Source organism: Xyrauchen texanus, chromosome 9 (assembly GCF_025860055.1).
Source record: "Xyrauchen texanus isolate HMW12.3.18 chromosome 9, RBS_HiC_50CHRs, whole genome shotgun sequence".
Taxonomy (NCBI): Eukaryota; Metazoa; Chordata; class Actinopteri; order Cypriniformes; family Catostomidae; genus Xyrauchen; species Xyrauchen texanus.
The window spans coordinates 17,018,251-17,039,400 of NC_068284.1; the positions used below are offsets into that span (position 1 = coordinate 17,018,251).

Sequence of the window (21,150 nt, forward strand, 5' to 3'; positions counted from 1 at the left end):
TTTTTAAGCAATTACGGTAAACACAAGCTGGCTATTTCAAAGTCTGTTAAAATTGCAGACTTATATTACACTGCTGCCAGTTGGTGGCGCTATGACCGTGACCCTTAATTGCTGCATAAATGTGATCAGCCCCAATTACCAAACATACAGCTGAATTTTAATCAAAATAATACAATGCACACAGAAGATATAAGGAACTTCCTGTTTCACATTTGTGCCCTTAATTGATGTCTTGGAATAATGTTACCTTAGTTTGGTGCCAGTCAGGTAGGTAGGCAATTAATGTCACAGTTATAAAAACTTACTAAAGAGACCTTTCTATTGACTCTGAAAAACACCAAAAAAAAGATGCCTAGGGTCCCTGCTCATCTGAACTGAAGAAGCATGAGTACTGCAGATGTGCCAGGCATAAATGCACTCTGTACTGGAGCCTAGACAGCACTACAAGGAGACAGGAAGGACAGCATGCATAGAAGCATGAGTACTGCAGATGTGGCCAGGGCAATAAATTGCAATCTCTGTACTGTGAGACGCCTAAGACAGCACTACAAGGAGACAGGAAGGACAGCTGTTCATCCTCGCAGAGGCAGGCCACGTGTAAAAACACCTGCACAGGATCGGCACATCTGAATATCACCCCTGCGGGACAGGTACAGGATGGCAACAACAACTGCCTGAGTTACACCAGGAATGCACAATCTCTCCATCAGCTCTCAGACTGTCCGCAATAGGCTGAGAGAGGCTGGACTGAGGGCTTGTAGGCCTGTTGTAAGGCAGGTCCTTACCAGATATCACCGGCAACAATGTCGCCTATGGGCACAAACCTACCTTCACTGGACCAGACAGGACTGGCAAAAATTGCTCTTCACTGACGAGTCATGGTTTTGTTTCACCAGGGGTGATGGTCGGACTCGCGTTTATCGTTGAAGGAATGAGCGTTACACCAAGGAATGTACTCTGGAGTGGGATCAATTTGGATGTGGAGGGTCCATCATGGTCTTGTGCAGTATCACAGCATCATCGGACTATACTTGCTGTCATTACAGGCAATCTCAACACTGTGCGTTACTGGGAAGACACCCTCCTCCCTCATATGATGACCCTCGAGCATGACAATGCCACCTGCCATACTGCTCATTCTGTGCATGATTTCCTGCAAGACAGGAATGTCAGCTTTCTGCCATGGCCAGTGAAGAGCTTGGATCTCGGATCTCCCAGAAATGTCCGGGAACTTGCAAGTACCTTGGTGGAACTGTGGAGTAATATCTCACAGCAAGAACTGGCAAATCTGGTGCAGTCCATGAGGAGGAGATTCACTGCAGTACTTAATGTAACTTGTGGCCATACCAGATACTCAATTTTACTTTTGATTTTGACCCCCACTTTGTTCAGGGACACATTATTACATTTCTGTTAGTCACATGTCTGTGAAACTTAGAAAGTTTATGTCTTAGTTGTTGAATCTTTGTTTGATGAAAATAAAGCAGTTGAAAGTGAGAGGACGTTTCTTTTTTTGCTGAGTTTTTATGTGTATGAAGTTTGGTGATGGTAGCTCAAAAGAGATGTATTACAGAGACCCACGGACATGCCCATCTTCTAGGTGGCACTACAGTGCCCCCCCCCTCCCCCCTCCCCTACAACTTTGCCCAGCCCTAATGGCCGATGACTCTGATGTGTGTGCAAACTTTCAAGAGTTTTCATGCATGTTAAGAACCACAAAAGTACCGAAAATCTTGAAAAAATAATAATAATCCTTAGAAGTACAATAGTGCCTCCGCACTTTCAGTGCTTGGGCCCTAAAAATAATAATCCTTAGAAGAACAATACAACTAAAATATCACATTGACATAAGTATTCAGACCCTTAACTCAGTACTTTGTTGAAGCATCTTTTGAAGCAATTACAGCCTCAAATCTTTTTGGGTATGATGCAAAAAGCTTTGAACACCTGGATTTGAGGATTTTCTGCCATTCTTCTCTGCAGATGCTCTCAAGCTCTGTCAGGTTGGATGGGACCATCGGTAGAGAACCATTTTCAGGTCTCTCCAGAGATGTCGATTGGGTTCAAGTACAGGATCTGGCTGGGCCAATCAAGGACATTCACAGAGTTGTCCCTAAGTCACACTTGCATTGTTTTGGCTGTGTGCTTAGAGTCATAGTCCTGTTGGAAGGTGAAAATTTGGACCAGTCTGAGGTCCTGAGCACTCTGGACCAGGTTTTCACTAACGATATCTCTGTATTTTGCTGCATTAAACTTTCCCTCAATCCTAACCAGTCCTCCCAGTCACTGCCACTGAAAAACATCCCACCACAGCATGATGCTACCACCCCCATACTTCACCATTGGGATGGTATTTTGCAGGTGATGAGCAGTGCCTGGTTTCCTCCAGACATGACACTTGGAATTGAGGCCAAACAGTTCAATCTTTGTTTCATCAGACCGGAGAATTTTATTTATCACAGTCTGAGAGTCCTTTCGGTGCTTTTTAATGTGTCTAGCACTGAGGAGAGGCTTCCATCTAGCCACTCTGCCATAAAGCCCAGATCGGTGGAGTGTTGCAGTGATAGTTGTGCTTCTGCAAGTTTCTCCCATCTCCACACATGATCTCTGAAGCTCAACCTGAGTGACTATCAGGTTCTTGGTCACCACACTTACAAAGACCATTCTCCCCCGATAGCTCAGTTTGGCCAGGCGGCCAGCTCTTGAATGACTCCTGGTTGTTCCAAACTTCTTCCATTTAAGACTTATGGAGACCACTGTGCTCTTGGGAACCTTCAATGCAACCGATCTGTGTCTCGACACAATCCTGACTCTGAGCTTTAAAGGCAATTCCTTTGACCTCATTGCTTGTTTTTTTGCTCTGATATGCATTTTCAGCTGTGAGACATTTTATAGACAGGTGTATGCCTTTCCAAATCATTTCAAATCAATTTAATTTGCCACAGCTGGACTCAGAGAAACACGTCAAAGATTATGCAGAGATATGGGAAGCACCCGAGCTAAATTTCAAGTGTCATAACAAAGGTTCTGAATACTTCTGCTAATGTGATATTTAAGTTTTTTCTTTTTAATAAATTTGCAAAGTTATCAAAAATCTGGCTTTTGCTTAGTCATTATGGGGTATGGAGTGTAGATTGTTTTAGATTTTAGATTAGATCTTTGTGCTGAGATGATGTTAGCCAATCAAAACATAGTGGGCGTGTATATTGAGCACTGACAACTGAGCGTTTCAGACAGAGGTGGAAAAAGGTAATTTAATACTATATTATGACTGATTTTTGTGCAAAACCTTTTACTAACAAGTGAACCTCAAGGAAAATAATGAAGTAAAAAATCCATTACATGACTCCTTTAAGGCTTTGGAACATAGCAGTATGAATATATTTAGATGACCTGATTATAATTAATTTTGTAAAAAATATGTATATTTTTTGTCCATCAATTCTGTTCAACCCCATTCCACTGTGATTTTCCCTCACTGTAAAAAGGGACATTATTTTTGAGGAATTAACATCACCTATGTCTTTTTGAACACATGAATCAAACAGATATACTATACAGCTTTGGCCATTTTACATTGATCTTCAACCCTGAAAAAGTTTTTCATGTGCAGTAACAGGGTTGCTTGCTTGTTGTGCAAAACATATTTTGAGAGAAATGTCATGGACCATTTATTTTTTTTTCAGTGAGTATTTAGATGGGTGGGGGTCTGGGAGCAATTTTAATAAATAAGAGTTGGCTATTTAAAAACCCATAATGGTTGGCTGCAAATGAATATTGGGGGACATTTCCCCCTCAGCGTCTATGATAGTTACTGATTTTTTGAAAGTCCATCAATAATGGTTTCAAATAAACAATAACAATGATATCATTGTACGTTTTTTTTTTAAATGCTTAAGTACTGTTTCCTGAGAATGGCACACAATACAGGATTCAAACTAAAACTGAGATTGTCATATTTGGCCCTGCATCTATCACAGCACCCTTAGAATTTAAACTGAATCAATTTAAACCTTATATTTAACATATGTAAAAAAAAATGTGGGCTTTGGACAGTGATCTTAAGTTGGATTAGCAAATTAATGCTGTTGTCCGATCAAGTTTTTTCCACTTTCGGGAGATAGCAAAAGTCAAGCCATTTTTTACTTTTAATGATAGTCAAAAGGTCATCCATGCTTTTATCTCCTCCTGCTTGGACTATTGCAATTCTCTTTACATGGGTATTAATCACACTTCTATGGCACGACTGCAATTAGTGCAGAATTCTGTCTCCAGACTTCTGACTCAGAAGCATTCTCAAATAACTCAATTCACGCTTTTCTTCATTGGCTGCCGGTACGAGACAGAATTACGTTTAAAACTCTCATACTAGTCTATAAAACCATTAACAAACTTGATCCATCATATCTCTCAGACCTTCTCTCCCCTCATCACTCCTCCAGATCTCTCAGATAATGTGATCTCATACTGAAACAAAGAGGCAATCGAGCCTTTGCAGTAGCTGGCCTTAACCTTTGGAACAATCTACCTTTGAACTGCTCCCACTTTAACTACTTTTAAGTCCAAGTTAAAAACCTATTTATTCTCTCTGCATTTAAATAAATATGGAGAATGATTGGTTATCTTTTTATTTTGATATACGTCATTGTTTAGCTATATTGTACTGTTATTATCTGCCATTTTATTTTTATATTCTTAGAATAATTGTATTTTCCATAGTATTATTTTTATTGTTGTAAACACCTTGGGTCAACCTATGTTGTGTGTATATAGTGCTATATAAATAAACCTGGCATTGACAAATGTACTGTTCTGTTCTCAAAAATAGTAAAGAAAGATTAAAGTTAGACACACAGGAACTCAATTTAGGGCCAAAACTGCAAAGCTTTTTAATTTTATTACAACTTGAAGATATATACAGACAGTGTATATGTATATACATACATACATACACACACAGTACTGTGCAAAAGTTTTAGGCACTTAAAATGTTTCGCAAAAACATTTGTCTTCAGATGGTTATTTATATCTTCAGTTTTAGTGTCTCAATAGCAAAAATACATTTTAGACTCCGAAACATTACTTTTGCAAATAGAAATGATTTGAACAGAAGAACATGTAGCCCTGCAACAGATGGCATGGTCCCACAGAGACCCCTACAGAACATCGTGTCAGTTTGGAATTACATGAAGAGACAGAAGCAATTGAATATATAGAAGAACCATGGCAAATTCTCCAAGAAGCTTGGAACATCCTATCTGCCAACAACCAAGAAAAACTGTGTCCAGGTGTACCTAGGAGAATTGGTGCTGTTTACAAGGCAAGGGTGGCCACACCAAATATTGATTTAGCTTTATGCTTACTGGACTTATTATGTTAATTAATAAATGAAAACTACTTCTGTCATTATTTTTGAAGACACCCTCACTATGCAAAATTTTTCACAAGTGCCTCAAACTTTTGCACAGCTTATACAGGTGAAACTCGAAAAATTAGAATATCGTGCAAAAGTTCATTAATTTCAGTAATTCAACTTAAAAGATGAAACTAATATATTATATAGACTCATTACAAGCAAAGTAAGATATTTCAAACCTTTATTTGATATAATTTTGATGATTATGGCTTACAGCTTATGAAAACCCCAAATTCAGAATCTCAGAAAATTAGAATATTACATGAAATCAATAAAAAAAAGGATTTTAAATACAGAAATGTCGGCCCTCTGAAAAGTATAATCATGCATATGTACTCAGTACTTGGTTTGGGCCCCTTTTGCATTAATTACTGCCTCAATGCGCGTGGCATGGATGCTATCAGCCTGTGGCACTGCTGAGGTGTTATGGAAGACCAAGATGCTTCAATAGCGGCCTTCAGCTCTTCTGCATTGTTTGGTCTCATGTCTCTCATCTTTCTCTTGGCAATGCCCCATAGATTCGCTATGGGGTTCAGGTCAGGCGAGTTTGCTGGCCAATCAAGCACAGTAATACCATGGTCACTGAACCAGGTTTTGGTACTTTTGGCAGTGTGGGCAGGTGCCAAGTCCTGCTGGAAAATGAAGTCAGCATCTCCATAAAGCTTGTCTGCTGAAGGAAGCATGAAGTGCTCTAAAATGTCCCGGTAGACGGCTGCGTTGACTCTGGACTTAATAAAGCACAGTAGACCAACGCCAGCCGATGACATGGCTCCCCAAACCAACACAGACTGTGGAAACTTCACACTGGACTTCAAGCATCTTGGATTGTGTGCCTCTCCATTCTTCCTCCAGACTCTGGGACCTTGGTTTCCAAATGATATGCAAAATTTGCTCTCATCAGAAAAGAGGACTTTGGACCACTGAGCAACAGACCAGTTCTTTTTTTCTTTAGCCCAGGTAAGACGTTTGACATTTGAAGCCCATGTCCAGGACCCGTCTGTGTGTGGTGGCTCTTGATGCAGTAACTCCAGCCTCAGTCCACTCCTTGTGAAGCTCCCCCACACATTTGAATGGCCTTTTCCTGACAATCCTCTCCAGGCTACGGTCATCCCTGATGCTTGTGCATATTTTTCTTCCACACTTTTCCCTTCCACTTAACTTTCTATTAATGTGCTTTGATACAGCACTCTGAGAACATCCAACTTCTATTGCAATTACCTTTTGAGGCTTTCCCTCCTTGTGGAGGGTGTCAATGATGGTTTTCTGCACAACTGTCAGGTCAGCAGTCTTCCCCATGATTGTGAATTCAACTGAACCAGACTGAGAGACCATTTAAAGGCTCAGGAACCCTTTGCAGGTGTTTAGCTGATTAGAGTGTGACACCTTGAGCCTACAATACTGAACCTTTTCACAATATTCTAATTTTCTGAGATTCTGAATTTGGGGTTTTCATAAGCTGTAAGCCATAATCATCAAAATTATATCAAATAAATCTTGAAATATCTTACTTTACTTGTAATGAGTCTATATAATATATTAGTTTCACCTTTTAAGTTGAATTACTGAAATTAATGAACTTTTACATGATATTCTAATTTTTCGAGTTTCACCTGTATATACATATATATAAGCAATAATACTTTATTTAATTTTAATTAAAATAACATCATAATAATGCTGATTGGTGGTTTACTGTAAAGTATAATTGCACAATTACTCTTTCAAAGGTACCGTATATTTCTTTTTGCATTTTAATCAGGCAGGATGATGACTGCTTCGTATGTTGAGCCGAGTACCTGGAAGATTTCTGTTATGTAGTGAAATATGTAAACCAAAGATGGCTAATGCAATGGTATGTTTCCAGCACCCTACCCATGTCTGAGTAAGGGCAGTGTAGCATCTTTTCTCTGAAAGCTCACATCTCATGAACTTATCAAGCACTGAAACAAGCACTCCTTAAAATTACCGGTACCTCGCAAAAATGTACAAAACAAACTCATTAGCTTTTTGAAATAAATCTTGCTATAATAATTAAAAAAAAAATCTTAAAAAAAAAAGTACAAATATTTCTGCTTAGTGTAATTATCTCAAATTGCTGCCTCTAAAAGTACAGAGACAGAATAAAGCATGGCAGTGTACCACAAAGTCAGGTGATTTGAGGATTGTCTAAAAGAGAACTCACTCTCCCATCTATACTTATGTGAATTGTGGTGCGAATATATAACACAAGCAATTTTGGAAGGGGGTTAAGAAACAAAGGCTTTCAACTCTGTACCAAAATAAATAAAGAGAAGAGAATTTTCTCCTATCCTACACAAAAGAAGTTGTAACACAATAACCTGACATTCAGGAGAGAAAGAGCCTCCTGTGCTCAGGACAAGGGCTGAATTAAAGACCTGCCCCCCCCCCCACACACCTGTGTGACCTGGACGGAAAATCACTTGTGAACACAGAACCCCGGGGGCCATAGCATTTGATTAAAATTCACCGTAAAAATCTTTGATATTTACTCTGTTAATACATTCAGGCAGGAGAGGAGGGCCGTCTCCTCCTATAGAGGTACATTTGGCACAATCAGTTAATGTTGCAACTTGTTCCTCAAGCGCTATTTTTGTCTTTGATATCTTTCGTTCGTGAAGGAAATAGGACAAGGAATAAGGATTGTCTCCTGAGACATTCAAGAACCTTTCAGTGTCCCGCTCAGAGGAAGCCTGACGGTTAGAAGGCACGTGTGCATCTTAACTGGGGCGTAGCTCCCACCTCTGGTCTTCATGTTGGGTCTACCAGGACTCTTCTTTATCTAGTCCTCTGGGAAAGGCACCCACCTTGGGAGGTTCAAATCCCATTTGTCAAGTCTGTGATGACTTTGGCCTTAACCAACTTGCGGAGAAACTCCTTCTCCTTTGAGATGTTGTGAGTCCATGACTGTGGTGGGAGACATAAATAGGAGACTGTCATTTCCAGTGGAATTGGGCCAATGTTGTATGCATTTACAATTATGTTTACATTACCAGCTAAGACTCTGCAGTTCTGAATTTTTGGCTTTTGTTTGACACAATGTGATTGATGTGATGTATAACTGATGAACATAAACAACATGAAGTCACAGAGATCCAGTTCATTTCAGGATACATTTGGGGTACATTCAAAAGCTGCTTAATCTCATTCCATGCACGCAACATCTGATGGTTCTCTAACCGATGGCAGTCTTTCTTGAGGTACGCCTATATCCACCATGAGCGAGCACAAAGAAGTAATATTGGTTGAAGCTACATTACATCTTTTATTACAACAATTGTTTTTTTATAATTTCTATTTTTCTTCAATGTGATTTTCAGACACAGCCCAAGTGAGCTACACCAGAGAGGAAATAAAGGTCTGGTAATTCTGAATGAAACCAGAGCTTTAGCTTCCTGTGAGAGGCCCTGGGTCTGAATGGATAGTTCCCTGACAGAAGGTTCTGGGCATACTGGGCAAAGCCTCTCACCCAAGTCTCTGGGCTGTCTGCTTCAGCCTGGTCAGCCCATGTGACGGATCACATTTTTATATTTTTTGGCCTTCACACTACTAATATAATAGTGACAAGAAGACAGAAAATGATGGGGTAATTAGGGCAGTAGGGCTGGGTAAAATAAAAACAGACTCCCCAATAATCTATGATTTGAACGATCCCAATATCGATTCTTAAAATAATGAGATCGAACTTTCACTCAACCCAATCTCGTGAAATTTACGTGATAGTGGCAACATTTTTGCAAACCAAAATTACATTCTTAATTACAAGTCTGGCTGCAGTTTGACTCATTCCCAGTGATATGTCCAATAAGGGGCACCAAAAGTGACTGAAATGATGACGAGGTTTTTAAAGTGAATATTAGATGGAAGTTTTAATTAATAAAATGTACTTCATTGCCCTAAAACTTTGACCTAAAACTAACCAAAAGTGTCCTAAAAGATAAATGAGAGGTGAACAAAGCAGACATACTAAATTTAAATCAAAACCTAACCCTAACCGATAGTATGTAAACAATTAAAAACACATCAAGTTGATTTCTAAGACACTTTGGCTTCACTTTCACTTTCGTTTAAAAGTCCAACACACTTTCAGGTGAGCTACAGTGGAAGCTAATCATGTTGCAATATGTGTGTAAATGTAGGTGGATCTGTAATACAAGTGTTAAAATTTACAGTGTTTCAAATGATGCGTTATTGTAGTGTTACAGTGTGTGAGTAATAATGCAATATAAAATGTTTATAAAGTCATAAACCGCTGTTGTAGTACTCTTGATTTGTGTGAAATTTAAGAAAACGCACAGTTGATGTAGCGCCTCTAGTGTTAATTTCACCAGGAAACTGCAGCAAAATGTCGAAAGCAGCACGTAAATGCAAGACTATGTTGCCTTTACTCTATGACAGGGGTGCTCATTGTGTTGACCAAGACCAATGGTTGATCTCATTAAGAAGTCAAAAGGGATAGAGAGTTGAGAGAGAAACTACACAAATAACGAGAAACTTCAAGCTCACATTTTATTTTTAAATTCTATAACTCCCACGCTGTTTGACTGACTGATGGGACTTAGGTGTGAGTGTGCTCTGAGAGTGATAAAATGCGGTAATGCGATAAAATACACTTAAAGATTTCATGAAAATTGTAGATTTGTTTCAAAATATTGGACTTCAGGTGTAGATACAGCCTAATAGACCTGACATCGTCTTGTATGTTGTAAATATTTTTTAAACAACGATAACAAGAAAAACACTTTTGGATGGATACAATAGTAGCTTTAAAAAGTTTGAATGTATTATAATTACACGAAGAAGACAAGTCATTTAAGTACTGATGTTACATTTAATTACTTTGATCAATTTCTGAACCTTTATATGAATGCTTGAGACTTCTACTAAAGCATTTAAAATTATGTTTTCCTAATTGTTCAATTGCTTGGAATTTGCTTCTTGGATTCTCACATTATTACTGACTGTCAAATTAGCTAGTACTTTGTGGTATCAAAATGGGTATTAAAATCGTTAAACTGCTTTCATATGTTTCATATGCAAAAATGACACTATAACTGAAATATACCCAAATTCATCAGAATCGAATCAAAAGCTTGAGAATTGTAATCTAACAAAATCTGGAAATCTGTATCGATACCCATACAAGACTAATTTTTAAGAGCATGTGCACAAACCAAAAGGCCATGGATCAGTGACTGAATGACCAACATACATGTACAAAATGTACAATGTATATGTACAAAACTACTTGGAGAGGTATTAGAAAGGTCTCTAAATTTTCTAACTAAGTAATTTTTCCTAAACAAGCAGGTGGAACAACCTATCACACTAATTTTGGCATTTACCACTGAAAACTGTATAGTCAATCTACTCTTGTAAATGCCATTGGAATGAAACCCTCACATCATAATCGGGCTGAAGATTGTGTACTCCTGTCAAAACTTACAAAGACAAATAGTCTATTCTGTTACAGTATGTGTGAAGCACTCACTGTACAAGCCCAACAGCTTAAATCCTGGTTATTCACGACAACATTACATAGCGCAGACAGAATAAAGTCAAGAGGAAGTGACCGTGTTCTGCATAAAAGGTACCTGACTGTGATTTGACAAGGATGAGTCCCAGAGCAGTCAGGAGCTATTTGTGCATGAACAGCTGTTTTTTAGGAGTGTGCTTTTACAGCAATGGTAAATGTGGGCAGAGGGTAATTTAAAAACATAACAGAGTTATCTTCATGAGAAATGGTATGAACAAAAATCAGGACAGTGAGAAGCCAAGGACATTCCACTCATGACACTGTCATTGTAATTTGCCATAAATTGAACAAACAAACAGGCATAGGTCTGAGGAATGAGCTCACAGTTGGTTACAGTCCCAAATTGTTTGTGCTTGCATTTTTAAACAACCCCCCCCCCCCCCTCCATTTAGTCTTCCAAGAAGCTGAAAGATTTCAAATTTGAACATTCATTTGACATTTCACCAAAAACATGATACCTCCATACCTCTTTTATGGCAGACATTTTGACTGTTTCGTAGTAGTGCAAGGGTGCGTGAGGCTTGTTCATGTCATAGCCAAATCCAGCAACAGCAACCTCGTCACAGTTATGCAGGGCCATAGTAATGGCAACGGTGCCCAGTGTTGGAATGTTCTATGAAAAGAACAGAAAAAGTTAATCATCATTGCTGTTCTCAGTTGAGAAAATTAGGAAGCAAATTAAATGTTCTTTAGTATGCAAGTTGTTTACTCGACAACTGGGAAAGAAAATATTTATGTCCAGTGAATTGCAATGCCCTACAGATTCGTGAATTAAGATTTTTGTTTAATTTAGTCAACAATTTCAGCCTTAATACAATATCTTGCACTTGTTTGTTAATAGTAACATGACCAAATATTGATGCAAATCATATTTTTCTGATAATAAAAAAAGAAATATAATTTATTGCTTGTTTAATAGTGCATGAAACCCACATGCCATAAGCACTCCAATCCAGTGTTTCCTGTAACACCATCAAATCTACAGCACAACAACAAAATAAATTATATTTTATTTGTGAATTTGAAGTCTGAATTGAATGCTATGTGAGAGAAGGAGTATGTTCAAATAATATTAAGACAATTAAATATATGACATTAGGGATGTGCTACGGTGGTTGATTAATCATCCAAATACTGACTAGTCGATTAGTGGGGTCGACAACTTAACAATAATGTTTTATTGTTTAAAGTTTTAATGGAAGTCGCAACTTCTTGGAGACCGTTTTTGCGTGATGATATCTTGCTGTGCTTAGAAGTGAATAACAGTCAGCACAGTAAAACACTGCTGTTACATCCATTAAAGCACTTCATCTACAACACATTACAAGACAGTTAAATTCTCTGCTGTGAGTAATGTTCCCATATTTGTGAGGTGTTGTGTAGCGATTAAAGTATTTTGCTGATTCTGTCTGACACTGCTTAAATAAAGTTGCAGTTAAAAAGGTAAAACTGCTTTATGAACTAGATGTGCAGCGCGTTCAGATGCAGCGGCTTTGTGCTCTCCTACTCGATGCTTATTAGGCTGTTTATTTGTTTTATCCATTTTTAGCACTGTGTTTAGCTTAACCATTTATACGAATACTTTGTATAGTCGCACGTAATTATTTGGCATCGGACTAAGCTGCGAACGATGAGGTTTAAGCATCTTCTGACTTTGACAGCGTTAGCCAGAACACCGGCAATTCCGTGGATTACCTTGCCGGCCGGAAGATGACAGCGGCGGCACAGAGCGAAAACAAAAACATGGTCGGCACGCAGGGGTGCAGGTCAAACTTCTAATTGCTCCGCACAGGCCATCACTACCAAGTGTTATCCTCACAAATGTTCATTCACTTATTAATAAGATAGACGAAATACGGCTGTGGCTTACTGCACAAAGATCTCTAAGATACTGCTGTGTGCTGATTTTCTTGGAGACATGGCTCAGCACACTGGTTCCTGATGAGGCTATGGAATTATACATTACATCAGGCTGATCTTACAAAGGACTCTGTAAGAGCAGAGTTGGGGGGGCTCTGTATCTATATCTATAATGACTGGTGTACTAATCATACTGGAGTAGAAAGTTGTTCACCTGAGCTGGAATTTTTGCTGCTTAAATGTAGGCCGTTTTATCTGCCTTGGGAGTTCTCCGTTGTTATCATTATGGCTGTATACATCCCTCCACAAGCAAATGCTAAGAAAGCACTAGCACTGCTGCACTCAGCCATTAGTAAACTGCAGGATGCTTATTCTGATGGTGTCTTAGTTGTTGCAGGGGACTTCAACCAGGTCAATCTAAGAACTGTGCTTCAAAAATGTAATCAGCAGGTAGTGTCCTAACAGGGGTTCAAACACCCTGGATCAGGTGTACACAAATGTCAAATACTTTTTTCCTGTACATCCCTGGGGCACTCTGATCATCTTTCAATGTTTTTGACACCAGCATACAGACCTGTTATCCACAAGACAAAATCAGTAATAAATATGGCCTGAAAAAGCCACCTCACAGCTTCAATTGTTTTGATAGAACTCTGTGGGACCTGTTTGCACAGCATGCCACGTATGGCACAGAGGTGAACATAGAAGAGTACACAGAAACTGTGCTATTTTACATCAACAGTTGTGTGGACAGTGATACAACACACAAGTAAAGATGTTTCCAAATCAGAAGCCGTGTGCTTTCAAAACACAATACCGTTGACATCACAGCATACAAAGAAGCTAGGTCAAGCTTGAAGAAAGGCATAAAAAAATGCCAAAAATACCTATAGACAACAGGTAGAAAATCATGGGTATGTACTGACTAATGAGCTTAACACCTTTTTTGCTCGATTTGAAGTCGATAATATCATGAAAATTGCAATAATCCCATCAGTAGAGACTGAACAGACACTTACACTAAGCACACACAAGGTAAAACGTACATTGTGGAGAATTAATCCACGGAAAGCTGCAGGTCCAGATAGGGTTCCAGGACGGGTACTAAAAGACTGTGCTGGACAGTTAGCTGAAGTATTTATGAGAATCTTCAACCTGTACCTAGCGCAGGCAAGAGTCCCAAAGTGCCTAAAGTCAGCTATCATGGTACCAGTACCAAAGAAAATAAACATCAGCAATTTTAATGACTACCGTCCAGTTGCCCTCTCTCTAATAATAATGAAGTATTTTGAGACTGGTCCTTTCGCATATTAAGACTGTCATTCCTGCCTCTCAGGACTGACATCAGTTTGCTTATAGGGTCAACAGATCTACAGAGGATGCCATCGCTCTGACTGATTCACACTGTCCTGTCACACTTGAATGTTATTTGTTGACTTTAGTTCTGCTTTTAATACTGTTATCCACAATAAGCTCATTCTTAAACTTCATTATTTAGGACTCAGCTCATCATTATGTAACTGGTTCTTGAATTTCCTGTCAGAGCATCCTCAGTTGGTGAGATTGGGTACACATCTGTCTTCCACCATAACTCTGAGCACTGGCAAACCACAAGGATGTGTACTGAGTCCTATCCTCTATTCCCTTTTTACATACGACTGTGTTCCTACACTTTCCAATAACATTATTGTTAAGTATGGAGATAATACAACAGTGATTGGCCTGATTTCTAACAATGATTTATCAGCCTACAGAGCGGAGGTACAGAACTTGGTTAGATTGTGCTCAGAGAACAATCTGACCCTCAACACAGGAAAGACCAAGGAGCTAATTTTCAACTTTGGGAGATCACAGAAGCCTGAATATGCACCAGTCCTCATCTATGGATAGAGCGTGGAGAGAGTGTCCAGTTTCAAGTTTCTGGGCAAATATATCTCACAGGACCTTACATGGTTGACAAATACTACTGCACTTGTTAAGAAAGCACAGAAAGGACTGTTTTTCCAAAGGACGTTGAGGAAAGCTGGTCTGCCCCAACAGATGCTGACGACTTTTGGTGCACCATAGATAGCATACAAACATCCTGCATCTCCATGTGGTTTTTCAGCTGCACAGCCAATGATAGGAAAGCTCTCCAAAGGTTTGTCCCGTGAGCACAGAAGATAATCTGAGATGAAATGCCATCACTGGAAAACATCTACAGAACACATTGTCTGAAGAAAGCAATCAGCATCTACAAGGACCACAAACACCCATGCCATCACATGTTTGAACTACTTCCATCTGGCAAGAGTTATAAAACATTTTATGCCTGTACTTCAAGACTGAGGAATAGCTCTATTCCCAGAGCTATACATGCTCTGAACCAAGCCACCAAGAACTCTCTGCCTTTTTAACTGTTTGTAGTCTTTTAAAACTGTTGGCATAATCAATGGAATTCACAGAGACTGTTATCCTCTCTGGAATGGTGTGGTATTGCCACTGTTAAAGGGGTACTGTCTGAACAATTAACATTGACATCATTATATATTGTAAAATTGTGTATACTGGGTATATTGCGGTTACTTTTGTCATTACCATTTCCATATTGGATTGATTGCACACGTTTAAATATTTATATATATAAGCTTGTGATTTCTTATTTGTAATTTTTAATTTTATGTTTATTATGCTACAGCATCTAGTAAGGAAGCTGCAAGTGTAATTTCATTGTACGGGTGCAAAGAGAGTTGTACATATACAATGACAATAAAGATTCAATTCAATTCAATTCAATATTATCTTGCAGTTCTGCACTTTTGAATGCACAGCGAGTATTGCCCTGAGACTCCCAAGCTCTCAGTTTACATTGAATCCTGTTTTCAGGATGCGCATAAGCTGTTTTGTCCCACTCTTTATTGGAGCCCTTCTCATTTCTTACTTACTTTGATAGTTTTGTGCAATATGATGCTATAGTTATTTAGCTTTTTTATTTTTTTAATATCCGTTAGTTACCATGTTCAATTGCTACGCTTAGTGTCTGTATATCCCTTTGAAACGTGTCTGATCGGTGTCACGTGACCATAACAGAGACAGACTAGTCGATTTTGAAAATATCCTAGACAACATGTCTTTCAAGATGTCAAGCACCGCTTTAACGCCCATATAACATGCATTGCAGACAGTGTTGCGTAAAAAAGTAAAAAATCGGAAAGTGTGCTCAGTAAACACTGAAATCATGCATTTGGAAAAGAGAACAATGTCCTGGAAATTTTTTATGATGCCTTATTTGCAGAAAGTATTAATAGGACTTGTTATATTAAGTTCTAATGTTCTTGAATTTAATTTAGTCTCTGGATACTCAGATACCTTAGTTTAAGTCAGAGGTTTACATAAACCTTAGCCAAATACATTTAAACAGTTTTTCACAATTTCTGACATTTAATTGTAGAAAACATTCCCTGTCTTATGTCAGTTAAGATCACTACTTTATTTTATGTCAGAATAATAGTAGAGAGAATTATTTAAGTCAGAAGTTTACATGCACTTTGTTTATATTTGGTAGCATTGCCTTTAATTTGTTTAACTTGGGTCAAATGTTTTGGGTAGCCTTCCACAAGCTTCTCTCAATAAGTTGCTGGAATTTTGGCCCATTCCTCCAGACAAAACTTGTGAAACTGTGTCAGGTTTGTAGGCCTCCTTGATCGCACATGCTTTTTCAGTTTTTTCAGATTGAGGTCAGGGCTTTGTGATGGCCACTCCAATACCTTGACTTTGTTGTCCTCAAGCCATTTTGCCACAGCTTTGGAGGTATGCTTGGGATCATTGTACATTTGGAAGACCCATTTGCGCCCAAGCTTTAACTTTCTGGCTGATGTCTTGAGATGTTGCTTCAATATATCCACATAATTTTCCTTCCTCATGATGCCATCTATTTTGTGAAGTGCACCAGTCCCTCCTGCAGCAAAGCACCCCCACAACAGGATGCTGCCACCCCCCATGCTTCACAGTTGGGGTGGTGTTCTTCAGCTTGCAAGCCTCACCCGTTTTCCTCCAAACATAACGATGGTCATTATGGCCAAACAGTTAAAATTTTGTTTCATTAGACCAGCGGACATTTCTCCAAAAAGTATGATCTTTGTCCCCATGTGCACTTGCAAACTGTAGTCCGTTTTTTTATGGAGGTTTTGGAGCAGTGGCTCCTTCCTTGCTGAGCAGCCTTTCAGGTTATGTCGATGTAAGACTCGTTTTACTGTGGATATATATATTTGTCTACCTGTTTCCTCCAGCATCTTCAGAATGTCCTTTGCTGTTGTTCTGAAATTGATTTGCACTTTTTGCACCAAACTACATCATCTCTAGGAGACTGAATGAGTCTCCTTCCTGAGCGGTATGATGGCTGCTTGATCACATGGTGTTTATACTTGCATTCTATCGTTTGTACAGATGAACGTGGAATACGTGTTCACCTACTTATTCATGTGATTATCTAATTAGTCAGTCATGTGGGGACAAAATGTGATCTCAGTGATTCTGACCGTGGCATAATTGTTGGTGTCAGATGGGTGGTTTGAGTATTTCTGTACAGCTGATCTCCTGGGATTTTCATGCACAACAGTCTCCAGAGTTTACTCTAAATGGTGCCAAAAACAAAAAACATCCCATGAGCGTCAGTTTTGCGGACAGAAATGGGGCAAATTATTTGCTGCTGCATTACAATGCTTGACGTAACTTTAATGCGGCACCTGGGACAATGCTGACACGTCCCTCCATAGAGTTCGATGTATTGGGCAACACTGGCACTGTCCTGTAGATGCATTATTATGAGACAATAGTTTAATTAATCAATTAATGAGGTTTCGTTGTGAATCAGTCTAACAAATGATTTACTGAATTCATCAGAGCAGTAACTAAATTAAAATCTGACTCGCTTGCTGATTGGATATTACAAATGTCTAGTTAAAGATATAAATTCTCAAAAGCTTTTGTTGTAACCAAGGGTATTTTAACAAAAACAAAAAACATGATTACAGGACCAATTGTTTATCAAACATTTTTCAAAATCATAATCATGTACAACAGGCTCTATCAGATTTAATAAAATTTCCCATCAAACGTCAGCATGTGTAAAACCACAAACAAGAATAAATAAGCAATCTTGCTGTGCAATATCATAATCTATTTAACATAACTGCCTGTGGTCTGCTTTTTGGCCCAGCTGCTCCACAAGATCTAATTTACCCTCTCTTGAGTTTGCATGAGCCCTGGCTTAGTTCTAGCCCACAGTTGTTAACTCATCTTGAGCTGCATGTGATTAACAATTTGCTAATACAGACTCCCACCCTTGACAGACCTTCACTTCCTCATCTACCTGGGGGAGTCAACCATTCTCACTCACTCACTCACTCACTCACTGGTGCATCCATCCTTATGAGGACTTTCCATAGACATAATTATTTTTATTCTGTACGAACTATTGATTTATTGCCTAACCCTAAACTTAAGCCTCCCCAAAAACTTTATGCATTTTTACATTTTCAAAAAAACAATGTTTAGTATCTTTAAGCAATTTGAATTATGGGGACACTATAAATGTTCTCATAAACCACATTTATAGCATAATACCCTTGCAATTACAAGTTTGTAACCTAAACAAATTTCCTGGAAAACCACCCAAGCCCACACACACACACACACACACACACACACACACACACTTAGTAGTAAGAAGGGGCAGCATACCAAGCCCTAAGCAGGTGAGTGTTTAGGGTGCTCAAAGGGGAAGGATGTGTCAAAGTGTATCCCACATTGATCAGTACCGTATTGACAGCTTCCCTCCTGCGCTGACTTTTACCTACACAAATCTTAGGGGCCTGAGCTCTGCTCCACATGTACTGCACATGTTCCACAGATCAAAGGAGGTCTGAGTTTCAGGAGGTGGTCAAGCAACCACAAATACGAGATGAGAGCTTCATCAAACTATAATGCTACTGCCCATCAAAAACAGGGTAAGCAAGTTTTTATGTTAGAAAATGATTGGTAAGTTTCCTGTTTTCCAATTTCCTGTAATGAATGTCTTGACTTTGAGTTCCCAGAAGTCAAGGTCTTTGTTAAAGCTGACATTTAAGGTCTAAGTCTTTTCACTCACACTTCTTTTATGATGGTGCTGAATGCCTACAATGTGTTGATCTCCCCACGGGCTATGACACACCTTAACCAGGTCTGAATAAATTGTGCGTTTGCTACTGGGGTGGGTGTTTTCTGAATGTGACCAGAGAGCAGACCACATAACACATTTCTGCACAAATGCTTGTCTGGGAACATTTGTGATTCATTTTACTGTTGGAATTAAGGATGTCAAATTGTATGTTTATAAGCCTCTTTAATTTATAATGACAGTTTTGTGCATGGATATCTGACTCAGCCTGGCTAGAATTACACACATAGCATTGCTTTGAGATATTTGATGTTTAAATTAATTGAATGTAGGCAATGGGACTATAAATCTCAATGAAATGAAATTAAAATGTTAATTGATGAAGGGTTCTTTGGTTTCATCAACAATAATGAAGACGAGATGAAAGATGCATCATGACAATAATTAAAGTAAGCATTCTGTTGACAAAATTATGATGAGAATAATAAAATACTGCAAGACATTAGCAATGTTTAGAGAGCAAGAAAGCATTTGTATACAAAGAATTGATTAAAATAATCCAGTCATAGTATATGTTGGGGATTTTCTCACTTGAGCTGAAAGATTTCAACACTGATAAACTGAAGTGCTTTACGAATGGGTTAATTATCTCAAACTAATCCTATTTATTATAATTTATTAACTGAATCAGATATACACTGGCAGTTTGGAGTAATGTTGAAATTGGTACTTTTATTCACCGAAGTGGCATTCAACTGATGTGTCACAATGTGTCAGTCATATACAATATAGTCAGGTCATTAATAACGTGAAAAAATACTATTACAATTTTATTTTTTAAACTACTTAGAGTTCTCATCAAAAACCCTCCACATGCGGCAATGACAGCTTTGCAGATCCTGGGCATTCTAGCTGTCAGTTTGTTCAGATGCTCAGGAGACATTTCAGCCTACGTTTGCTGTAGCACTTGCCACAGATGTGGCTGTGTTGTCGGGCACTTCTCACACACCTTACAGTCTAGCTGATCCCACAAAAGCTCAATGGGGTTAAGATCCATAACACTCTTTTCCAATTATCTGTTGTCCAATGTCTGTGTTTCTTTGCCCACTCTAACCATTTAGTTAGTTTTACTAATATAATTAATAATTAAACTAATAAAATTAATTGAAAGTCAGTAACAGTAATCTTATTACAAGATGTTACATTGTAATGTGCTACACTACTTTTTTTAGCTAAAGGTAATTAGATTACAGTAACTAATAACTTTGAAATTGGATTACACCCAACACTGCATGTAACTGTCACAACATAGCCTCTGATGAATTAATTCACATTAATTAACTTCTGTAACACTTTACAATAAGGTTCCAATTATTAAAATCAGTTAACAACACTAGAACAATGAACAATACATTTACAGCATTTATTAATTCTAACAATTATTTGTTAAGATTGTTTCTTTTTTATAGACTTTAACATACAGTAATACATTATTAAATTCAAAAGTTGTGTATTTTAACATTAATGCACTATGAACCAAGATGAACTGACAATGACTGATTTATTTTTATTAACTAGCATTAAAAAGATTATAAAATGCTGTAAAAAAATATATTGTTCATTGTTAGTTCATGAAATCTAATGCATTAACTAATATAAACAAATGGAACCTTATTTTAAAGTGTTACCATAACTTCTAAAATGTAGTTAATACTTGGGTATATTCATTATATCCTATTATTTCAGGAGCTCAGATTTTTATGCAGTTACTGTAGATAAATCTTTCATCTTTAATGTTCTTAAATCTTTAATGTGTTTGATACGTGTTGCTTTAACATGTTTTTGTCATTTTGCATACAAATTAAAACTAAAATATGCTATATTCTTTGACTAAAATTATTCAATATTTAATGATGAAATTACTTAATTGACTACATTTAAAGGACATTTTGGTCAAAAGACAAAAATTATTAATGAAATGATATACTGTAAATATGAATAAAATTAAATAAAAACGGCACTTGATAGGAAGGTTTTAAAATAAAATGAATGGTATAAGCTCTAACCACCCATTGGATTAGTCATGCTGTATTTGACCAATGTGATCTCTATGATAATTAAAAGCTAACTCAGGAAACACATGCCTAAGGCTTCCTGTGACCTCTATTTACATAAAATTTACTT

At 38.0% G+C, this 21,150-nt stretch overlaps 1 protein-coding gene across 4 annotated transcripts in view; it reads right to left on the reverse strand.

Annotated features, from left to right (window-relative positions):
- Positions 1–7,007: 7,007 nt before the first annotated feature.
- The window catches only part of LOC127649260 (CMP-N-acetylneuraminate-beta-1,4-galactoside alpha-2,3-sialyltransferase-like), a 110,563-nt gene continuing 96,420 nt past the window's right edge, over positions 7,008–21,150 (reverse strand). For all 4 annotated transcript variants that reach the window (XM_052134285.1, XM_052134288.1, XM_052134287.1 and 1 more), the window contains 2 exons: positions 11,437–11,583; positions 7,008–8,341 (listed from right to left, as the gene is read on the reverse strand). In XM_052134285.1, the coding sequence (XP_051990245.1) occupies positions 8,252–8,341; positions 11,437–11,583 (237 nt within the window). In that variant the 3' untranslated portion in view covers positions 7,008–8,251. The remainder of the gene's footprint in view (positions 8,342–11,436; positions 11,584–21,150) is intronic.